A 22,068-nucleotide genomic window follows, 5' to 3' on the forward strand; every position below is an offset into this window, starting at 1 on the left:
AATCAACTGTCAGCCCTCGGACCACACAAAACCCATTCTTTTCGGCCTTCGCGTTCGCGTAGAACTCGCGAACCACACTCATCGGCACTGCTTCAGGTGACTCACAAAAAGCTATCCACCCCTTCTCTGCAATCATGGGCAGCAACTCACCATCCCTCCCCGATGGTAAAAACCCTCTCTCCTTCAGAATCGGCTTCCCCAAAAGCCTAGTGTACTCCTCTTCCGCAGCTCTGCAGTTAACCGAGGCCTTGCAGCAGTACCCCTCGATGAATCAGCAGTAGGAACTGTGCTGCTGCTGTCAATAGTGCGTGCTCTCTTGGGTGCCATTGATTCATGAATAAAAGTGTGTAAGAACTGAGTTTTGGTTCTTGGGAGAGAGTTTAAGGGCAGGAAGTTTGTGGGAGATATGTAGGATAGGTGTATGTATATATAGGGTGTGGAGTAGGTTAAATTAGATTAGGAATGGGGTTGAGGGATAAAACCATGGGGTAATGGGAAAAGAATTCGTGGGTTTATGGGCTGTGATGGGTTTTTTTGTTTTTGTTTTTTTTTTCTGAACTGTAAAAAAAATTATGGTACTCGACCCCTGAGCGGTCGCTCAGCAAAGCTAAGCGGTCGCTCAGCAATGCTGAGCGGGCGCTCAGGGGGTCACTGGAAAAAAAAAAATTTCAGCCCCTGTTTTCTGATTTTTTTGTGTTTTTGGATAGGTTATTAACTTCTAAGGGTTCCTGTAACAACAATTCATGGGTTGCCTCCCACGCAGCGCTTCTTTTTCGTCATTAGCTTGACGTTTCGTACCCTTCTCAAGTAGTCAACAAAATGGCACTAACCACTTCTCGGTTTGCCATGTCCCCATAGTAGTGCTTCAAACGCTGACCGTTAACCTTAAATGCTTGGTCCGGATCATTCTCAAAAATTTCCACCGCTCCATGTGGAAACACAGTTTTGACAATAAAAGGCCCAGACCACCTCGATTTCAACTTCCCTGGAAAAAGTCGGAGTCGAGAGTTGAATAAGAGAACTTGTTGCCCCGGCACAAATAACTTAGGATGTAGCTTCCTATCGTGCCACCTCTTCACCTTTTCCTTATACATTTTGTTATTCTCGTACGCTTGAAGTCAAAATTCATCAAGTTCATTAAGCTGAAGCATTCTTTTCTTACCAGCTGCATCTAAATCCAGGTTCAACTTTTTCAATGCCCAGTAGGCCTTATGCTCAAGCTCCGCAGGTAGATGACATCCCTTACCGTACACCAACTGAAATGGGGACATACCAAGTGGAGTTTTGTATGCTGTTCTGTAAGCCCAAACAGCTTCATCGAGCTTTAAAGACCAATCCTTCCTTGACGGACAAATAACCTTCTCTAGAATGCGCTTTATCTCTCTGTTAGACACTTCCGCTTGACTATTTGTTTGCGGATGATAGGCAGTAGCCACTCGATGATTCACATTATAACGCTGCATCATAGAAGTGAACTTACGGTTGCAGAAATGCGATCCTTCATCACTTATGATTACCCGAGGTGTTCCAAACCTTGTGAAAATTTGCTTATGAAGAAAATTTAGCACTGCCCTTGCATCATTTGTCGGTAAAGCTTTAACTTCTACCCATTTGGAGACATAATCGACTGCCAGCAAGATGTACTGATTATTGCAAGACGAGATAAAAGGCCCCATGAAATCGATTCCCCAAACATCAAAGACCTCGACTTCAAGCATCACATTTAATGGCATCTCATCCTTTCTCGTCAAATTTCCCACTCTTTGGCAACGATCACACCTTAAAACAAACTGATGAGCATCCTTGAACAAAGTAGGCCAGAAAAAACCTGCTTGCAGAATACGAGCTGCCGTCTTCTCACCTCCATAGTGTCCACCATAAACCGTGGAATGACAGACTCGTAATATCCCCTCCGTCTCACAGAACGGGATACATCTCCTGATGATCTGGTCAGCTCCCTGTCTAAACAAATATGGTTCATCCCACATATACCACTTCACCTCATGCAGAAACTTCTTCTTTTGAGCGGATGTCAAATTAGGAGGCATTACATTGCTGACGAGATAGTTTATAATATCTGCAAACCATGGTTCTTCCTCCTGAACTGCAAACAACTGCTCATCCGGAAAAGATTCATTGATTAATGTCCTATCTTGTGAAGTAGAATCGGGATTCTCGAACCTAGAGAGATGGTCAGCTACTTGATTCTCAGTACCTTTTCTATCCTTGATCTCTAACTCAAATTCCTGAAGTAAAAGCACCCAACGAATGAGTCTCGGCTTCGAATCCTTCTTGGAAACCAGATAGCGAATAGCCGCATGATCAGTGAATATTGTTACTTTCGTACCAAGTAGATAAGATCGAAATTTCTCGAAACCAAAGACTATAGCCAATAGCTCCTTCTCAGTAGTGGTGTAGTTCAATTGGGCCCCATTTAAAGTCTTACTCGCATAGTAGACCACATGGAAGAGATTTTTCTTGCGCTGTCCCAGAACTGCACCTACCGCATAATCACTCGCATCACACATCATCTCAAACGGTTCTTTCCAATCTGGTGTTGTAATAACTGGTGCAGTGATCAAACTCTTCTTGAGAGTCTCGAATGCTGCCAAACATTCATCATCAAATTAGAAAAGCACATCTTTCTCAAGAAAATTGCACAACGGCTTAGATATATTTGAAAAGTCCTTGATGAATCACCGATAAAAACCCGCATGACCAAGAAAACTACAGATTCCTTTCACAGAATTAGGTGGTGGAAGATTTTCAATGACTCCCACCTTGGCCTTGTCCACCTCCAGACCCTTGCTAGAGACCTTATGCCCAAGAATAATGCCTTCACGCACCTTAAAATGACATTTCTCCCAATTGAGCACCAAATTAGTTTCCACACACCTTTTGAGTACGGCGCGCAGATTATTCAAACATTCATCATAAGAATGTCCAAAGACGGAGAAGTCGTCCATGAACACTTTGACATTATTTCCAATCATGTCAGAGAATATAGCCATCATACATCTATGAAAAGTGGTCGGGGCGCCACATAACCCAAAAGAAACTCTGCGAAAAGCAAACGTGCCAAATGGACAAGTGAAGGTAGTCTTTTCCTGATCCTCTGGTGCAATACAAATCTGATTATACCCTGAATAACCATCCAGAAGACAAAAATACTCATGACCCGCCAACCTGACAAGCATCTGATCAATAAACGGAAGAGGGAAGTGATCCTTCCTTATGGCTTTGTTCAATTTTCTATAATCCATGCATACTCTCCATCCTGTAACTGTTCGAGTGGGAATGAGCTCATTCTTTTCATTTGCGACCACAGTGATACCTCCTTTCTTAGGTACACATTGTACGGGGCTCACCCACGAGCTGTCAGAAATAGGATAAATGATGCCTGCATCCAGCCATTTCAGAATTTCTTTCTTCACCACCTCCTTCATGATGGGATTCAGTCTTCGCTGCTGTTCCACAGTCGGCTTACTACCGTCCTCTAGCAGAATTTTATGCATACAATGTGAAGGAATTATCCCCTTGATGTCTGCTATGGTCCATCCAATAGCCGATTTGAATTCTCTCAAAATCCTTAAGAGCTTGTCTTCCTCACTACCTGAAAGGTCAGATGAAATAATAACAGGTAACGTAGATGAATCACCTAAAAAAGCATACCTCAAGTGTTCAGGTAATGGCTTGAGCTCCAAGGTAGGTGCTTCATCTATTGATTGTTTGAGCTTTCCTTCAGCATTCTTGAGGTCAGAAGTACCAAGAGATTCAAACGGCATGTCCAGCTTTCGCTTCCAGAGAGAAGCATTCAGATATTGTAATTGCTCGTTGCCATCTTCATCATCGCTGTCAAACTCCCCCACTAAGGCCTTTTTCAATGCATCAGACATTAGCATGCGATCGAGTTCCGAAGTAACCGCAGAATCAATCACATCCACTTTTAAGCACTCCTCATCTTCGGTAGGGAATTTCATTGCCTTGAATACGTTGAAGGTCACATCCTGATCTTGTACCCGCATAGTAAGTTCACCTTTTTGCACATCTATCAAGGTACGGCCAGTAGCCAAGAAAGGCCTTCCTAAGATTATGGGAATCTTCTTATCTTCCTCAAAATCCAGAATAACAAAATCTGCAGGAAAGAAGAGCTTATCCACCTTGACGAGCACATCTTCCACTATGCCCCTTGGGTAAGTAATGGAACGATCAGCCAATTGTAGAGACATGTATGTGGGTTTTGGATCAGGCAGATCCAACTTTTTAAAGATCGATAACGGCATCAGATTAATGCTTGCTCCCAAATCACAAAGGCACTTGTCAAAAGTCAGATTGCCAATGGTGCAAGGAATGGTGAAGCTTCCTGGATCTTTCAGTTTTGGTGGTAACTTTTGCTGCAGAACAGCGCTGCATTCTTCCGTGAGAGCAACGGTTTCAAGGTCATCCAGTTTCACCTTCCTTGAAAGAATAGTCTTCATAAACTTCGCATAACTAGGCATTTGCTCCAGAGCCTCAGCGAAAGGTATATTGATGTGAAGTTTCTTGAACACCTTCAGAAACTTCCCGAACTGTCTATCCAGTTTTTGTTGCTGCAATCTCTTAGGAAAAGGTGGTGGAGGATAGAGCTGTTTCTCCCCAGTATTAGCCTCAGGCAGAGTGTGTTCAACAGTAGTCTTCCTTGGTTCCACCGCTTTCTCCTTTTGCTTAGATTCTTCATCACTAATTTCAGCTTCTCCTTCTTCTGCCTTTTCAGCATCAGCAACTTTTCCAGACCTTAAGGTAATAGCCTTGACTTGCTCTTTAGCTTCCTTCCTACCTGGTACTTCCGTGTCACTGGGAAGAGTGTCAGGCTGACGATTGAGCACTGCATTGGCTAATTGACCGATTTGATTTTCCAAGGTCTTGATAGAAACCGCCTGACTCTTGCATAACAGCTTAAGTTCCTCAAAATCAGCACTAGTAGGTGCAGTTGTACTTCCCTGTTGAGGATATGATTGCCTTGTAGCATACTGCTGTGGTTGCTGGAATCCAGGTGGGTTAAACTGTTTACTCACTCCTTGCTGATATGGTGGCTGAATAGCATTCTGATTATTCCCCCAGCTGAAATTTGGATGATTTCTGTTGTTAGGATGATAAGTCGCTGGCACAGGCTGTTGTTGTCGCTGATAATTATTCACATACTGAACAGATTCGTTGACCAGAGAACACTGATCCGTAGCATGAGAACCTGCACAAAGCTCACAAACCATAGCTATTTTATTAACTCCATATGTAGTCAGAGAATCAACCTTCATTGATAGCGCTTGGAGCTGGGCTGCAATAGCGGTGGCTGCATCAACTTCCAGAATACCTGCTGCCTTGCCTGACGTCATCCTCTGAGTTGGGTTTTGATGCTCATTTGCAGCCATCGTCTCTATAAGATTATACGCCTCGGTATAGCTTTTAGCCCATAAGGCGCCTCCAGCTGCTGCATCGAGCATGGGCCGAGATTGGGCCCCCAAACCATTATAGAAACCAGTGATCACCATCCAATCCGGCATTCCATGATGTGGACATTTTCTCAACATTTCCTTGTAGCGTTCCCAAGCCTCGCACATAGATTCTGTAGGTTGCTGCGCAAACTGAGTAAGAGCACTCCTTATAGCAGCAGTCTTTGTCATCGGATAAAACTTCACCAGAAACTTTTGGGCAAGATCTTGCCACGTAGTGATGGACCCAGCTGGTTCAGAATATAACCAGTCTTTAGCCTTGTCCCTCAGTGAGAATGGGAAAAGCCTCAATTTGATAGCCTCATCAGTCACGCCATTATACTTAAAAGTGCTGCAGATCTCGACAAAATTCCTTATGTGCATGTTGGGGTCTTCAGTTGCCGCTCCTCCAAAAGAAACAGAATTCTGCACCATCTGAATAGTGCCCGGCTTGATTTCAAAGGTGTTAGCTTGAATAGCCGGATGAAGGATGCTTGACTGAATGTCATCAATTTTAGGCCGAGAAAAATCCATAAGAGCTGGATCAGCTTGAACAATACGATCTCCCATGTTTACTGGTTCTTTCCGCTCAGTTCCTGAATCCGAATCCTCAAAATCTAACTTCTCCGGAATATCAAGAACTTCGTCTGTCTCCTCAGCTGTATCTAAAGTCCTCTTGCGAGTACGAGAACGAGTTTGCATAAACGCTTGCTAAAGTACCTGAAACACAACCGGAAATAATAATTAACTACTACGTCCTAATCACTGAGTCCTAATGACCAATGATGGTAAGTACATAGACTAAACAAATACGCCGAGTCCCCGGCAGCGGCGCCAAAAACTTGTTAGGGAGAAATCACGCACTAATATTCATGCAAGTATACGCGTTCGCAAGTAATATAGAATACTTTCTAGTTCGTTCCCACAGAGACTCGGACTAAATTATTGTCTAATTAAACTCACTCACCAATGTATGATTACTTCTCAATGTTAAGACACTAACACTTAAAATTGTTAACTAAATATTAACTACAATTAACTACTTAATTAATCACTTAACTAACACTTCAAATTATCAATAATAAAACACTCATGAGATCACAACTTCATTATTACTTCCTTCAATAGCCATTGTTATTACCTTTAGCATGTGACAGTGATGATATTAATCGAATAACACGAAACTGATAAAAGCCAACTTTCATTGTACTAATACCATTCTACCAAGCATCCACAATTAAGATAGAAGTTGAATAGTCATCAATTATGTTGAGTTCCTATATGTCTACAGAAATTGACAACACAACGATTTAAGCGCAAGTTATTCCTTTTGATTACATAGGGCAAATAAAACTGTTAGAGTTACTCACTAATCATGCACAACGTACATGAACCTGTGCTAGCATGGCAAGTTCTAAATCTCGAGATCCACCGTCGCTTCACAAGAGATTAACACCCTATCTTATATGTTCGCGACGCACATAAGACGAATACGCACAAACAATACTAGATATCATACAATCATCACACACTAAAGTATTAAATAATTACTAAAGAATTCCATAGTAAATCCGTTGCAACCCCATGATCATGATTAGCCCATAATAGCACTTATCGTCATCATGGGTTCATATGAAATCATGATAATCAAACACAAGAAAATAATAACTAAACTAATTATATTAAAACAGAGTACGTCACAAGAGTAAATAAGTTCAAAGCAAGAAAACTAGCATCCAACGTTACAACGAAACAAGAATCACAAGAAAATATGCTTCCTCTTCGTTGCGGTGTGCTAAATCGGTCTTCTTCCTTATCTCCTTTGCTCCATGCGTAAAAACACGATCTTCTTCAATCCACACTTGTGAAAACGTCTCAAATCTACTTATATAATAGTCCCATAAAACTCAGATTACATAGAAGTGGAAACCAAACAGAAGTAGAAGTCCTGAAATAATATATCTTTTTTCCCGACCCTGCGCGGCCGCTCAGCATAGCTGAGCGGGCGCTCAGCTTGCTGCGCGGCCGCTCAGCAATGCTGAGCGGGCGCTCAGACCTCTACTGGAAAAAATCTGATTTTGCTCCGTTTCTTCGCCGTAATCTGCCCGTTTCTTTCCTCTCGCAATGGTGAACACATGCCAAGGCTTATTCTTGATGATTCCTCCCCCGAAATGCAACTAATACCCTGAAATGCATAAACACTAGAAAAACGCATCAAATACACAAAATACTTGATTTCAAGACACCAATTTAAGCCATTTTAAGACATTCTAAGTGGTATAAAATGCCACTTATCAATTTTCTCATGCACTACATAATGTGGGCTAAAAAGTTTTCCCCGTCCGTCAGGATTACTATTCATTAAACGTTTTACAAGGTCTCAAAAATTCGAGTTATTATAGAGATAGTTAATACTTTTTAAAAAATTATAAGCATGTACTCCCTTCGTCCCAATTTATTTATCTTATTTAACTTTTGATGGTCAAATTGATTAACTTTGACTGTAAATAAAAATTTATTTTTTTATTATTTTGAAAAATTGAAAAATACATACTAAAGTTCAGTCAATTTGACCACAGAAAATCAAACAAAGACTAGGACGGAGGGTATGTGAGCTTTAACACGGCTAAAACTCTATAGTTACGTGATTTCCTAATGAGAAGTTAATAAACTTGTCTTCTTTCATGATCTGGTATAGTTTTCTCTATGGTTACAACTTCTCTGTTTGTGCAAGTTTGCTATCGTAATCTCCTACCCTATCTAGTAATCAGAACTGCAATACTTTTACTTAGCAATTTATTGCCAACTCTTACCAAAAGAAAACCTTAAAAGTTCCATGTACTCCGAGGAAAGAGATTAAATTTAGACGAAAACAGAGCCTGCCAACTAGTTGAAGAATACACAAAAACTAATGTTTACTTTTCCAGAATAACCTTTAACACCAGTTTCTTCTCCATTAATGTAAAGTATAGTTAATACATTTAACATATTCATCAATTTAAGCTTGCGTACATATATACAATTATGATAATGATAAGGTATAAGCTGAAACAATTCTTAATCCTAATAAAATTGTTGGGAGATCTTAGAAACATGTCAAAAATAAAAAATATAAACCCGGTAAGCAATGCAATGCACACCAAATAAACTCATTAGATAAGAGATTATCCAAAGTATGCCTAGTGACGGTACAAAGAATCACAAAATAAAACATGTGACAATACATGTTTCTTTGAACATTAAGCCCGTGTTTGGAGAGCAGGGATGAGATGATATATGATTGCTCTACACCCAGCTTGGATACAATAAGAACCCCATCCAAGGAAAAGGAAATTAAATAATTATCAAAAGATCAAAAAACTAGCACACATATCTTACAAAATCAAACGCAAGAAACTCTAACATCAATATACAAATGCAGCCAGAAAGATAAGACTTAAGGAACAATCCCAATATCCTTGAAGTATTCGTGCTCAAGTGCACTCCTGGCTGTAATTCTTCTGCTCGGATCCAAGCAAAGCATTTTCTGGGACACAGTGCACGAGAACATTAAAAAACATTGTGGATGTCTAAAACAGTCATAAACATGGATCAATTTTTCATCCCCGTATTTTTAGGCAAGGTCAAGTACAAGAAATTTAAGGATTCGTTTAAGCTGCGAACCCTCAATCTCCTCTTATCCAGGATGAGGGGTATACACTATGCTAAGCTTTGCAGATGAGGGGTCTTTATAATTATGTTTTTGTATATAAAGGACAACTTATTATCGTATAATATAATATTACAAGGATGTCTGTAAGGAGCATGATGAGTATTGAGCAGAGACCAGATAGGATGAAAACATCCAGCAGAGCTGGCATATAGTTCAGAGTAACATGTAGCAAATACCCAAAAGTAGATATTAAGTGAGAACATCTACCTGCGACTTTCATTATTATCTGTGTATGAAAATAAGTGTTCATGAGACATAACTTAAGTGATGAAAGAGGCAATGATAGAAAATGAAGGAGTGCCCAAGCGGAAATTATTGCTGATTAAGGAGAGTGCAAGCGGTGAAATCCGAAGAGAGGGAGAATTTGGTAGTAGTGAATAAAAATCAATGAGTACCCAAGCGGTGAAATTATTGCTTATCAAAGAGTGCCCAAGTGGGGAAATTATTAGAGAGGGGGTGGGGGGGAGGGTGAGGGGAAGGGAGGGAGGGAGGGAGGGAGAGATGGTAGCATTTGGTAACCAATAGTGAGTCTAAGTGTGAGCTTTGAACTAAGAATTGACTTCGGACTTCCGAGCCTTGCTCTTTTTCATTTCCTGCCTTGTGTATTACAATTGAAAGGTCAAGGCCGTGTTCCTACTTTTGAAATATTAAGAGAGGTTGTATGAACACAATCTATTTAAGAAATTTAAAGAACTCAACCGTGCTTACTGAAGCAAATTTTATGAGATGCAAGATAAAAAAAAAAAAGCTAATTATAGATCATTAACTAGTCGTTATATACACATAAAAATAGAACATTTTCAAACTCACTTTGAGGAGATTCAGACCGGCCAAATCAAGATTTGGGACCACATTTCCCAGATCCTGTATGTTAGAGATGCATTAATAAGCTTCCAAAATATGTGGAGGACCAATATTATAAACATCATATCTACCAAAAAATACCTTGGATGGCCATTTTGGGAAAGCAGACTTAAAATCAGGGAGAGATGTAACTCCAGGCCAGGTATCCTCATTCGGGGTACCCGTAATTCTTCATCGAATCAATCATAAAAAGGGAAAACAACTCAAAATTAAATAATGAAGATAATACAGTGCTGTATACAGGATAATTCCCAGTCAAATTTTATTATGGGTCCTGGATCTTAAAATTTATACAATGCTGAAAAGAATACGCTTAAAAGCAATGGAAAAGAAAATACAAAAAATAAAAGGCTGGAAAGCTGCAGAACCTGAATATTTTAAATAATTCATCAATCTCAGAATCCCCCGGAAACAATGGTTGCTGGTTCACCATCTCAGCAAAAATACAACCAACTGACCACACATCAACAGGTGTGGAATAGTGGCGGGATCCAAGGAGTATCTCTGGTGCCCTGTACCAAAGTGTCACAACCTAGAAAAAACATCAAAAATTTTGTGACAAAATTACACTTATAACTTATCCAAAAAAATAAAATTAAAATGATTATATGATGTGAAATATTCACCTTCTAAAAAATGTCTCATTAAAATAATTTACCATCAAAGCCCAAAGATTAATAGTAGTCTAGAAGAAAAAGAACTTGCAAAATATGGATAAGAAATCAGAGCATTAACATTTAAAGCAGATAGTATCACTTATTTTGCCTAGTAATGGGTTCTAAAATTAAAGCATAAAACGGATAAATAGTCAGCATTGAGCCAAACAGAACACTGAAATAATAATATAGAGCAGCTTTGGCACTTTTTATACATAATTTAGTTTGTACTGAATCGGCCTTTGGAGTAACAAGTCAATACGGTCAAAGTCAAACTAAAGAAAACTAGAGAAACTTCAATGAAAAAAAAAAAATCAGCTCCTTTTCCTTCTTACCAAAAGTTTTAAATTTCACATATGAAAGATTCTGAACATAAAAATTTGGCATGCCAATGAGGGTTGAAGGCTACATAATACTCTCTCAGTCCCAGAGAGTTATGGAGTATGTCTTTGTTTTAGAATAAAATATTACTACATAATTTAAGCATAAGCTCATGCAGACTGACATATTTATTACCCAGATAGATGCTTTCAATAGTTGCCCACAATAATTACTCAGCATTTTAGTTACATTAAGAGCATTGTAAATATTTGTAAATATCTACTTCGACCGATGGGATATAGGAATATTATCAATTATTGACTTTAACATTTTGACGTGGCAAAACAATTTGTGGCAAGGAAAAGGAAAATGTGCCAAATATAACTGCAAACAACATTATCAGAAACTAACACCACACAATATATGAACTAATAATAATTGGTAAACCATACATGAACTTGTAATACTTGGTAAACTTGGTGTATTAAACATCAAGTGAGTAGAGTAATACCTCGTGTGTAAATGTTCTGACAGGAATCCCAAATGCCCTGGCAAGTCCAAAATCTGCAAGCTTCAGAGCATTGGTACGTCGATCTATGAGCAGGTTTTGGGGTTTGAGATCCCGATGCAGAACTCTATGGGAATGACAATAAGCAATCCCACGAAGTATTTGATACAGAAACATCTACACTTCAAAAAGGGATATAAGATACCATATTTTATAAGATTGACAGCAAAACATTTCATTCAAGAAGAATGCTTACAAATAGGAGAGGAAAAGGATAAGCCGTCAAAGTTTAATGATTTTACGTATACATGAGAAACAGAAAGCAGAAAAACTGTAAGTTTGACTGTACGCCAGTTAAAAGAATTGATTGCATCCGGGGTTTGGTGTGAAATCCTTCTCTTATGCATACAGAACATAGAAAATACACTTATCTTCTAGCAAAAAAACAAAAATATTAGCGACTGAGATTTTTTGTGTACTATATACATGCCGGTACAAAATACTGCTAGTAACCTGTTTAATACTGTTAATAATGTGTTGCCATTTCAAGTGTTGGCACATATCTCCATTAGGCAAGAAACTAATTAATCGCTATGATCTTAAAAGCATAATTTGAATCTTGGGCACAGCTTATAACAACCTTCACAAACAAAAGGCTCACTCACCTTTATCAGACGTGGATCCTTGGCAAACTCTGGACATGAATCCATATGTTTCTTCAAATCCAGATCCAGATATTCAAAAACCAGATACAACCGTTTCTCGCTGTGCACAACATCTTGTAACCTGTCATTAAGACAGTATCAACTTTAAGTACATATACACATCAAAATCCATTAGCAATCATATGCTGGTACACAATACTGCACAACCAGAGATCAATAAACACTACAAATGGTTGCACTTTGACCTTGACTGTTATAGAATATTAAAACAAATTCAGTATGGCTTAAGCGTATTAATATTTCCAGAACATTCTATCAAGAACCAGGTTACCCAAAATTTCCCCACACCAATTAAAGAGAAAGAAAACATCTGTACTCTTTTTATGCAACAAATTTCCCTCAAGCTCAACATAACTGACACTTGATGCTAGCGTCTCAGACAAGTTACAAGATGTCTAATGCTAATAAGCTAGCATGTAATCTGATGAAAATAAATAAAGACACATAATAGTACCCTAATACGAGTTCTCAGTTCTCACCTACGAAAATACAAATCCAATCCAATGTAAGAAAATAAAACACTAAGAATTTCAAGTGCATCAGAAGATTTAAAAGAATCATTGCATTAACACCACCCACCTAAATGTAAAATTGATAAATGAACCACAATAATAAGAAGGAAATCAGGTGCGAGGAAAAGGAGATTGCAAGAAAATCATTTATTGGACTCAAGTTTGTCCATAATTTTAATATTGTGTCGATGAATGCAAGGTACTATATATCTGAAACAAATTGAAACTGATCAGGAGTCACTCAGATGCAATACGCTTAAAAATACAACATCTCACACATATTTGAGCATCTTAACCTAATCACAACAGAAGCAACTATCTGAACTAGTGAGACTAACTAAATCGAATCATGGTACGGTGCATATATAGTGATATCAGTGGTAACTTTGGATTATGCTTTATATGAAAATGGAATTGTCCCTCTCTTCTGCATCTCCCTTAATTTCTACCTCTCTTCTCTTCCATTTCTCTAATAATGTATCTAATTTTCTCCATATTTCTCATCTATTACATGTTTACAGTCATTTACATGCCATATAATCATAAGACACCAATCATAAAAAAACACTTACAAAACATATTGATCCTGACACAGTGTTGTTTAAGGCGCAGATTATAAAAAGGCGCAAGACTCAAATTTGAAGTGAGAATTGTCAAGCGCCATTAATCACGCGTCTTTTGACCCAAAACAGAATAATCACAAATTTAACAAGAAAATAGCACTTAACAACATAATCTTAACATTTTAATATAAGAACGAGCATAAATAAAATCATAATAATGTCAATTAATCTCGCCTTTAACAACACTGTCCTGGCATTACCCCCATCTCTTTATTTTGCTTCAAGTACCCATCTTGGACACTTGACACTTGGACAATCGTATGAACACTCAGTCACTTAGGCCAAAAAGATGTAAAAAAATTAAAATATTGCTCCGAGTCTGATACTTCTTACACATGTCCGTGTTTAAACACTACTCTAACAAAGAACATTTCATATTTTGCTACTTCACATGAATGTACTTAAAAAGCTTTCTTCGGAACTTAGCAAGCATCACAAAATCGTATGTAAGTAATTACAGATTAGCTTTGTGAAAGTAATTCAAAGTACATTGTTAATTTGCAATGCAAGACAATCAGAAAGTACATTATCTCTGTGGAAAAACACCATTTGCCACATAATTACTGCAGCAGAAATGCATAAGAATGAAATCTGTAACATACACATGTTCAGTACCTGACAATATTTCCATGCTGCATTTCCTTCAGTAAAGAAATTTCTCTAATAGCAGTGCTTGGCACTCCTTCATCTTCCTGCTCTAGTCGAATCTTCTTTAAAGCAATGGTTTCATTTGTGACGCGGTCACGAGCCTTATAAACTACTCCATATGTTCCTTCACCAATCTTCTCAACTTTTTCATACTGTAATGTTTAAAAATTCCGGTAAACATAGGAAGAGAATATTAACAAGTACAAAAAGATGGATTCTATTTACCTGGTCCATTTGATCTCACTCAACAGATAACTCTGCATTGAAAAACAAATCAGGAGAATGCAAATCAATGACAATTAATTTTTGTGCATTAGCCCAATGCTAAAAAAGTGAAAGACATATTTGTAGAAAGATGCTTTCTTAGGATAATATAATCATCCGGAAGATCCACAGCGCTAAATAGTAGTGCTGACATAGTAGTAATAAATCTACCAAATAATAATAGAATTGTATTAACATATATTAAAATTTGGACCAATAAATGGAAAGGAGAGCATCTTTAATTAGGCAGAAGTCACGTACAATTACAAGAATAATGGAATGCAACCACAGACACCATTCTATCAAAGATTGACTCTAAAACTAATGGCACATGTTGAATTACGTATTAAATTTTGGAATACTAAAAAGTAAAAGAGGACACAGCTTTAAAAGGGCAGCATATGTATCAAGAACAACAGAATCTCAATGCAATCACATATATCATTGTACATGGGCTGACTTTAAAACTAATAACTCGTGGCAAATTACACTCATCAGTCATCAATGATTTGGTGACACGTATAAATTTAGCAAGACTAATGGAACTGCAACGCAACTACAAACATAATAATACATAATTAACCAGTCCAAAGTCTGAACCCAATCGGTAGCAGCGTAATAAAAAAAATATTCCGAGTATCCGATAAAAGACAAATGATGATTTTACAGTCATCAGTCAACAATACATTCATCACATTTGTTTTTCAAATGACTTGCAAATTTAACTAATGAAAACATGAACACATGTAATACTTAACATTTGATTCAAGGTATAACTAATAAATCAACTATTAGCCTAAATTTGTATATCGAAAACTCGAAAAGTAAGTGATAATCTATGTTTCCCTTAACTCAAAACAAATCACATAAACATGAAATAAGGAATAAACAACAGGAAGAAATGATAGAAGCACCTCAATCAAATAAAAATGTAAATGAAAACAGGTAGTAATGTTGAATTGAGTGAGATGATAATGAGGCAAAGTAAAAATGAAAACGAGAACCCTAGAAAATGAAATGTACCGCTAAGATATTTTAGAGCGTTGGAGAGGGGAAATCTGGAGAGGAAATGGGGGAGATTTTATGTAGAAAAAAGTGTGGGGGGAGAGAATCGCAGTAATATTTTTTGGGACAATATTTACTTTTACAGTACTTGCTTTTGACTTTTTCAGTATTTTTGTATCCGACTGATATTATTCATTTGTTCATAACGGTTTTTTATTGTAGACTCATGGGCACGTGATAAATACGAAAAATTAGAAATTTAGACCATTTTAATCGGTGCAATTTTTGTGAATGCAGGGGTTCAGCACTATTACAAAAAAGTAACCAATTAAAATGTATTAAAATTCTAATTTTTCTCGCTTATTATATGCACATATACAGATAACTGAAAATTCGTTCACATAATAAGCACCACGTTTAGAGTATTGTTAATGGTTTTTTAATCATAAATATGATGGTCCGACCCTGCATACATAATCATTTCACCAATAAAAATGATTCAAATTTATTAAAGTTAGTGATTATTGTGTGTCATTGAGCACACATTAGAAATACCAAAAAAATTCTATATTTTGATATTTTCTGAATAAAACTATTTTTGTATTTCTTATTATTATTATTATTATTATTATATGTTGTGAAATAAAAACTAGAGTGCGTTAGTAATTAATGTTAGGGTTTATGAGCTTTAAGCTTTAATGGTTGCTCTCACGTTCAGGACTATCGGTCATTGCAAGATGCCTACGTATCTCTGTGTAGTAGAGAATCAAGCCAAAAATGTAATTCTAGGTTGAAGGGTAGAGCCCCTTTATATAGATGTTGAGTTTAGGGTTAGACTAGGGTAAGAAGACTTGGTGGAAAAGTCTCCTACTTAGATGGTAAGTAGGACTCTCTTAGACGGTAGATTCTGGATCCTTCCTAGGAGAGTTCGTTTTCACGTTGGATTTGATGTAGGTATCCTCGTGGACCTCATTCTCAGGCTTGCTCGGCGGGCTTATCGCGTAGCCAATTTCGGGTCGTGGGATAGACGACCCATTTTGGGTCGTGGCCGTCATAGTATGCTTGGACTATTACAACTCATATTGGGTCGTGACCATGACGACCTACTTTGGGTCGTGGCGTCTCGAGCTTGACTAGTTATCTTTAGGACATAATTAATTTCAACACTAATTGTGTCTTTACAGATTATTTTTCATCCATATCATTTGCCCCCCAACTTCCAGGAAAACTTCGCGAGTTTTCGTTGAAGTTATATGTTAGATATATTTGATAATGTCATGTCTAATATAATTTATGTTTAGTTTTCAGATCTTACTTAAACAGGACAAATCAGTACTTAACTGAAATCAGCACTTATACTGAAGTCAGAACTTAAGTTATCAGTACTTAAGATTCAGGAGATAATATCAGGACTTAAAGGAAACTTTCAGATAAGGAAGGCGGCTGATTGAAAGGAAAGAAGATCAAGACAAACGTAAGAAGAGATATGCATGAAGAAGGAATTCTGTGAAGAATGGAATACTTGGAAGAAAAGATAACTGATTGATATATTTTAGGAAGCAGAATTATATTCCATATCAATTAGCGATTATCTTGTAACTGTGTGATATATATAAACACAGACATAGGGTTTACACTATAAGTGTTATCATTTTCGAGAATATTACTCATTGTAACCCTAGCAGCTCTCGTGATATTTGTTCATCACTGAGAGAGGACAGTTCCATATTGTAACAGAGTTTATTATATTGAATAAAGTCTGTTTTCTGTTACTTGAGTTCTTTAATTCGATTTGATTGTGATAAACACTGTATTCAACCCCTTTCTACAGTGTGTGTGACCTAACAAGTGGTATCAGAGCCTATCTGTTAACACACAAACAGTTTAAGATCCAAAAACAATCATGTCTGAAGCAGAAACTCCAACCAAGCCCACCAAAACTGAAGAACCCCCAAAGACTCAAATCCATAGTCGATATGAGGCTATTAGAGTTCCCATACTGAAACCATCTGAATATCCCATATGGAAGGTGAGGATGACTATGTTTCTGGAAGCTACAGATCCAGAATATCTTAACAGAATCAATGAAGGACCTCACAAGCCAACAAAGCTCGTTGTTATAATTGCAGGTGAAGCAGCAAAGTCTGTACCAAAGGAGAAGAGTGATTACACTGCTGAAGATATAGCATCAATTGCTAAGGATGCTAAGGTACGACACTTGCTGCATAGTGCCATTGATAATGTAATGTCAAACAGGGTAATTAACTACAAGACTGCAAAGGAGATATGGGATGCCTTGGAGACAAGGTGCCAGGGAACTGATTCGATTAAGAAGAACAGGAAGACAATACTCACTCAAGAGTATGAACACTTTGACTCAAAGCCTAATGAGTCATTGACTGATTTATATGACAGATTTGTCAAACTCTTGAATGATTTGTCACTAGTTGATAAGGAGTATGATCTTGAAGATTCAAACCTTAAATTCCTGTTAGCTCTTCCTGAAAGTTGGGATTTGAAGGCAACAATTATAAGAGACAACTATAATCTTGATGAAACAACTCTTGATGAAATTTATGGGATGCTCAAGACTCATGAACTTGAGATGGAACAAAGAAGCAAGAGGAAAGGAGGAAAGTCAAGGACAGTTGCTCTTAAGGCTGAAGAAGAATCTGTTAGTGTATACTGAAAATATTTTTTTGAAGTATGTACATTTATTTCTAGCCAGTTTATTTGAGAATCATTTGAATGTTTACATGTTGTCTAATATTATATATTGTGAACAATTTAGTATCAAATGGGATATTGAATATTAGATTGTTAAATACGGTTATATAATATAATAAGGTTCACAGCACAGGTGGTGTTGGACAATCCACTGGTATGGCTGTAGTATTATTTAGATTAGTTTATATTGACTAATAAATATAACTAGTATACTTTGTGTATATTGAACATGATCAAATTTAGAATTGTTCCCTTAATACTGATTAAGAAGGAGAACTAAGATTCTATGTTATTATTAATGCTTAGGTTCTTAATCCGGAAATAGTAATTGACACGTGTATATTATTTACATGCTTTGATTTATATATGAAATAATTCTTTTGAATTATATCATTATATTTTGGGTGATGGAATTATATACATGGTGGATATTATTTATTGAAGGAATCCATGTCCTGATAATATTCGGGTTAATGATGTCCCCTTGAAAGCTCAAAAAGATTTAATTATGTGAAACCCTGCGGGTGGAATTTATTCTGGCATAATTAAATAAAGGTTGAGTGGATGATCAAGGATAAAAGATATTAATTAAATAAATTATTAGTAATTTATTTAATTAATGGACATATGATATTTTAAACATGGGGAATTTAATAAGCAAATAATATTGGAACCGAATTAATTAAATTACGGTATTAGGAAAGGTAGTGCAAATATTAATTCTTTAGTGGATTGAATTAATATTTAATTACATTGGGCTAGGCTCAAGATGTAATTAGAAGGCCCAACCTAATTATCCATGGTCCCTATTGTAGCCTATATATATTCTTATTCTCTTCTTGCTTGGCAATTGTGTGAAAACATATTGTAGCCACCAAGGAGCAAGAAGAGAGGATAACTTGAGAAGACGGAGGCCACACTTCGATCAAGGGAATTTGGGAATACAATAGAAGAGCGTGGAATCAACCATTAACAAGGCAATCCTCTTTTCGTAATCTTTATCGTAAAACGTAGTAACACCCTAAGTCCGTGGTTCCCAACAATTGGTATCAAGAGCCTGGTAATGGGTTCTACGTTTTATGATATAATGTCCATGTCGTAATTATATATGCGTGTATATAGTGTTTTGCTTGTATTGTTTTTGATGCAGGTTGTTAATCCACTATTATGGCCATGTATATTTTAATTATGTGTTTGGATCCCACGTGGTTTAATCGTGGTTAATTTTTGTTTTGGTTTCCACATGGTTTAATCGTGGTTATAATTTACACGAGGGTTGATCGTGTTAGAATAGATTTTATAAAATTAGTTTTGTATTAGATCTATTTTTTTTGTAATTGTTCCAGGTATTTTGTAACAAGTTATGTGCGATCGGAAATCAATTCCGGTAGTTTTTTGTTCCGCTGTGCGATTACATGGGGCTGCTGCGGCAGCTGGGACTGCTGGGGCTGCGGCTGCTGGGGGTGCTTGGGCTGCTGGGGGCGTCGGGGCGCGCTTGGGGCAGATTCTTGGGGCAGATTTTTTTTTGAGAGCTGGATTTTTTTTCAAGGGTCATAATAGTGGAAAATTTATTTTAATTTTTTCCATTAAATTTTAATTATTGCTTTAATTTATTGATTATGTGTGTCGTTAATTATGTGTGTAATTCTTTTAAAATTACATGTTTAACTTAATTAGGACGACATGGACATAAATTTTATTTATTGCTTTAATTAAATGTTATATGTTGCTAAAATTATGTGTGTATTTTGAATGCATGTTTAGACATAATTATAACAACATAGGGCCCCATTTAATTTTAAAATTCCTCAATTTTAATAAAAAAAAATCTACGTGGGAGAGGGAATTAATATGAAATTAAATCCCATAGTCTCCATTATTGGTTGTAGGTAATTTAACATAAAGACGAATATAAATTATATATACGTCACCCATCGTGGCATGTAATTTATGGTGTCTAGAATGTTATAGAAACTACTAGAACAAACTTCTTAAATTAATAAATTTTAAAAGGAATAAATACGGATTTTCTTTATTTCTGATTTGGGGCGATTTTGTCAAAAACGGGTTCATCGAACTTGTAAGGCTGTGGGTTTTAAGCGAGACCGATGTGACTCCTTCACTACCTGGAAATCAAACCATTGATGAATATTGAATTGAAGTATTCTATTCAAGGCAAAATTACGAATATTGGAAGATATACACGCCACCCATCGTGGCGTACCAAGTTCCATAGATTTCGAATAATTTAAGATTTGATGATGGTATACACTTAGCTATGAAAAATAATATAGTCCACCCCAACGTGGCATATTGTTTAGTAATACGACCGAAGTAACATTTAAACAAAATTAGGTGGTATACATGTCACACATCGTGGCGTACCAGAAACTTATGGTGTTTAGATGTTAGTGCATTTAATTTTAAATAATTGTTAGAGGAATCAATAGATCTTAATAATTAATGCACCCTTATTTATGTGATGTTTTTATGCATGATTCTCAGGATAAAATGGGCTTTAATCCACTATTCACCATACTTAAGGATAAAAAACTTATCGGACCTAACTATATTGAATGGAAACGAAATTTGGACATTGTGTTGACTGCTGAGGAGTACAAGTTTTGCACTTATGAACCCAAGCCTGAACAGCCTGCTGCTGATGCTCCTGAAGATGAGAAAGAGTATTATAAACGGTGGATTAAGGCTGATGAGATGTCGCGATGTTACATTCTGGCAGCAATGTTGGGTGTTTTACAGCATCAGCATCAGTCTATGGCCACTGCTTCGGATATGCTCTTTAATCTCAAGGAACTTTTTGGAGATCAGAATAGGGCTGCTAGGCAAGTAGCCATGAAGGCTTTAATGAACACTCAGATGGCTGAAGGCACACCTGTAAGGGATCATATTCTCAAGATGATGTCGCATCTGAATGAGATAGAGATCCTTGGTGCTGAACTTGACGGGGAAACCCAGATTGACATTATCCTTATGAGCTTGTCCAAGAGTTTTGAGCAGTTCCGCTTGAATTACAACATGAACAAGAGGCAGTATAGTCTCGCGGAACTGCTGACAGAACTTCAGGCAGCTGAAGGATTATTTCGGCAGAGTGTTCAAGTGAATGTGGCTGAGAAAGGTTCTTCCTCTAAGCCGAAAGGTATTAAGAAGAAGAAAAAGGCTCAGACACAGAAAGCTGTGAAGGCAGTGGGAGTTCAGGGTGGTGTGAAAAAGCCTAAGGGAAAGTGCTTCAGATGCAAACAGTCAGGTCACTGGAAACAGGATTGTCCTCTTCCTAAGAAGACAAACAATACTGGTATGTCTCTTTCTCTAGTTACAGAAACATTTATAGCGGCTATATCTACGAGCACTTGGTGTGTAGATATAGGAGCCACTGATCATGTTTGTAATTCTATGCAGGGGTTCCAACTATCCAGAATGCTTAGAGATGGTGAGATATACGTGTTCATGGGAGATGCTACGAAAGTAGCAGTAGTTGCAGTAGGAGTTATTCATTTATCTTTTGGTTCTGATAGGATTTTGGTTTTGAACAATTGTCTTTATGTACCTTCTTTTAGAAGGAATTTAATTTCGGTTTCTAAACTTGCTTTGGATGGTTATAATGTTTATTTGGATCGTAATGTTTCTATTATGATGAATAAACGAATTATATATTCTGGTACATTGCAAGACAATTTGTATATAATTAATCCTAGTCAACCTGCACTGCAACTGCAATTTAGGGAATTGAACAACACATCTTCTAACTCTACTAAAAGAGAGGAACCTTCTAGTTTGAACCAAACATATCTTTGGCACTTGAGATTAGGTCATATTAACTTGAGGAGGATTCAAAGACTGGTAGTAGACGGGCCTTTAAGCTCATTGGCAGTGGAGCCATTTCCAGTTTGTGAATCCTGCTTGGAAGGTAAAATGACTAATAGGCCTTTCAAGGCAAAAGGGAATAGAGCCAAACAACTGTTAGAATTGGTTCACTCTGATTTATGTGGACCCATGAATATCCAAGCAAGAGGTGGT

General features: G+C 37.2%; 1 protein-coding gene and 1 non-coding gene across 3 annotated transcripts; one reads left to right on the plus strand and one right to left on the minus strand.

Moving 5' to 3' along the window:
• The first annotated feature begins 5,538 nt into the window (after window positions 1–5,538).
• On the plus strand, window positions 5,539–5,645 carry LOC141681633 (small nucleolar RNA R71). Its single transcript, XR_012559059.1, has one exon. It is a non-coding gene; the product is annotated as a small nucleolar RNA R71 (small nucleolar RNA).
• Window positions 5,646–8,601: 2,956 nt separating this feature from the next.
• On the minus strand, window positions 8,602–15,440 carry LOC141677963 (cell division control protein 2 homolog A). Of its 2 annotated transcripts, none has more exons than XM_074484122.1 (9): window positions 15,325–15,440; window positions 14,263–14,294; window positions 14,005–14,189; window positions 12,195–12,315; window positions 11,533–11,706; window positions 10,413–10,576; window positions 10,126–10,213; window positions 9,991–10,044; window positions 8,602–8,994 (listed from the first exon to the last, which is right to left on the minus strand). In XM_074484122.1, the coding sequence occupies exons 2-9, from the start codon at window positions 14,269–14,271 to the stop codon at window positions 8,905–8,907; spliced, it is 885 nt and encodes a 294-aa protein (XP_074340223.1). In that variant the 5' UTR covers window positions 14,272–14,294; window positions 15,325–15,440; the 3' UTR covers window positions 8,602–8,904. The 2 variants fall into 2 exon arrangements, with proteins under 2 accessions (XP_074340223.1, XP_074340224.1); XM_074484123.1 differs by having other exon boundaries at window positions 15,216–15,332.
• Between the last annotated feature and the right edge of the window lie 6,628 nt (window positions 15,441–22,068).

The sequence above is a fragment of the Apium graveolens genome, chromosome 8 (assembly GCF_009905375.1).
Source record: "Apium graveolens cultivar Ventura chromosome 8, ASM990537v1, whole genome shotgun sequence".
NCBI lineage: Eukaryota > Viridiplantae > Streptophyta > Magnoliopsida > Apiales > Apiaceae > Apium > Apium graveolens.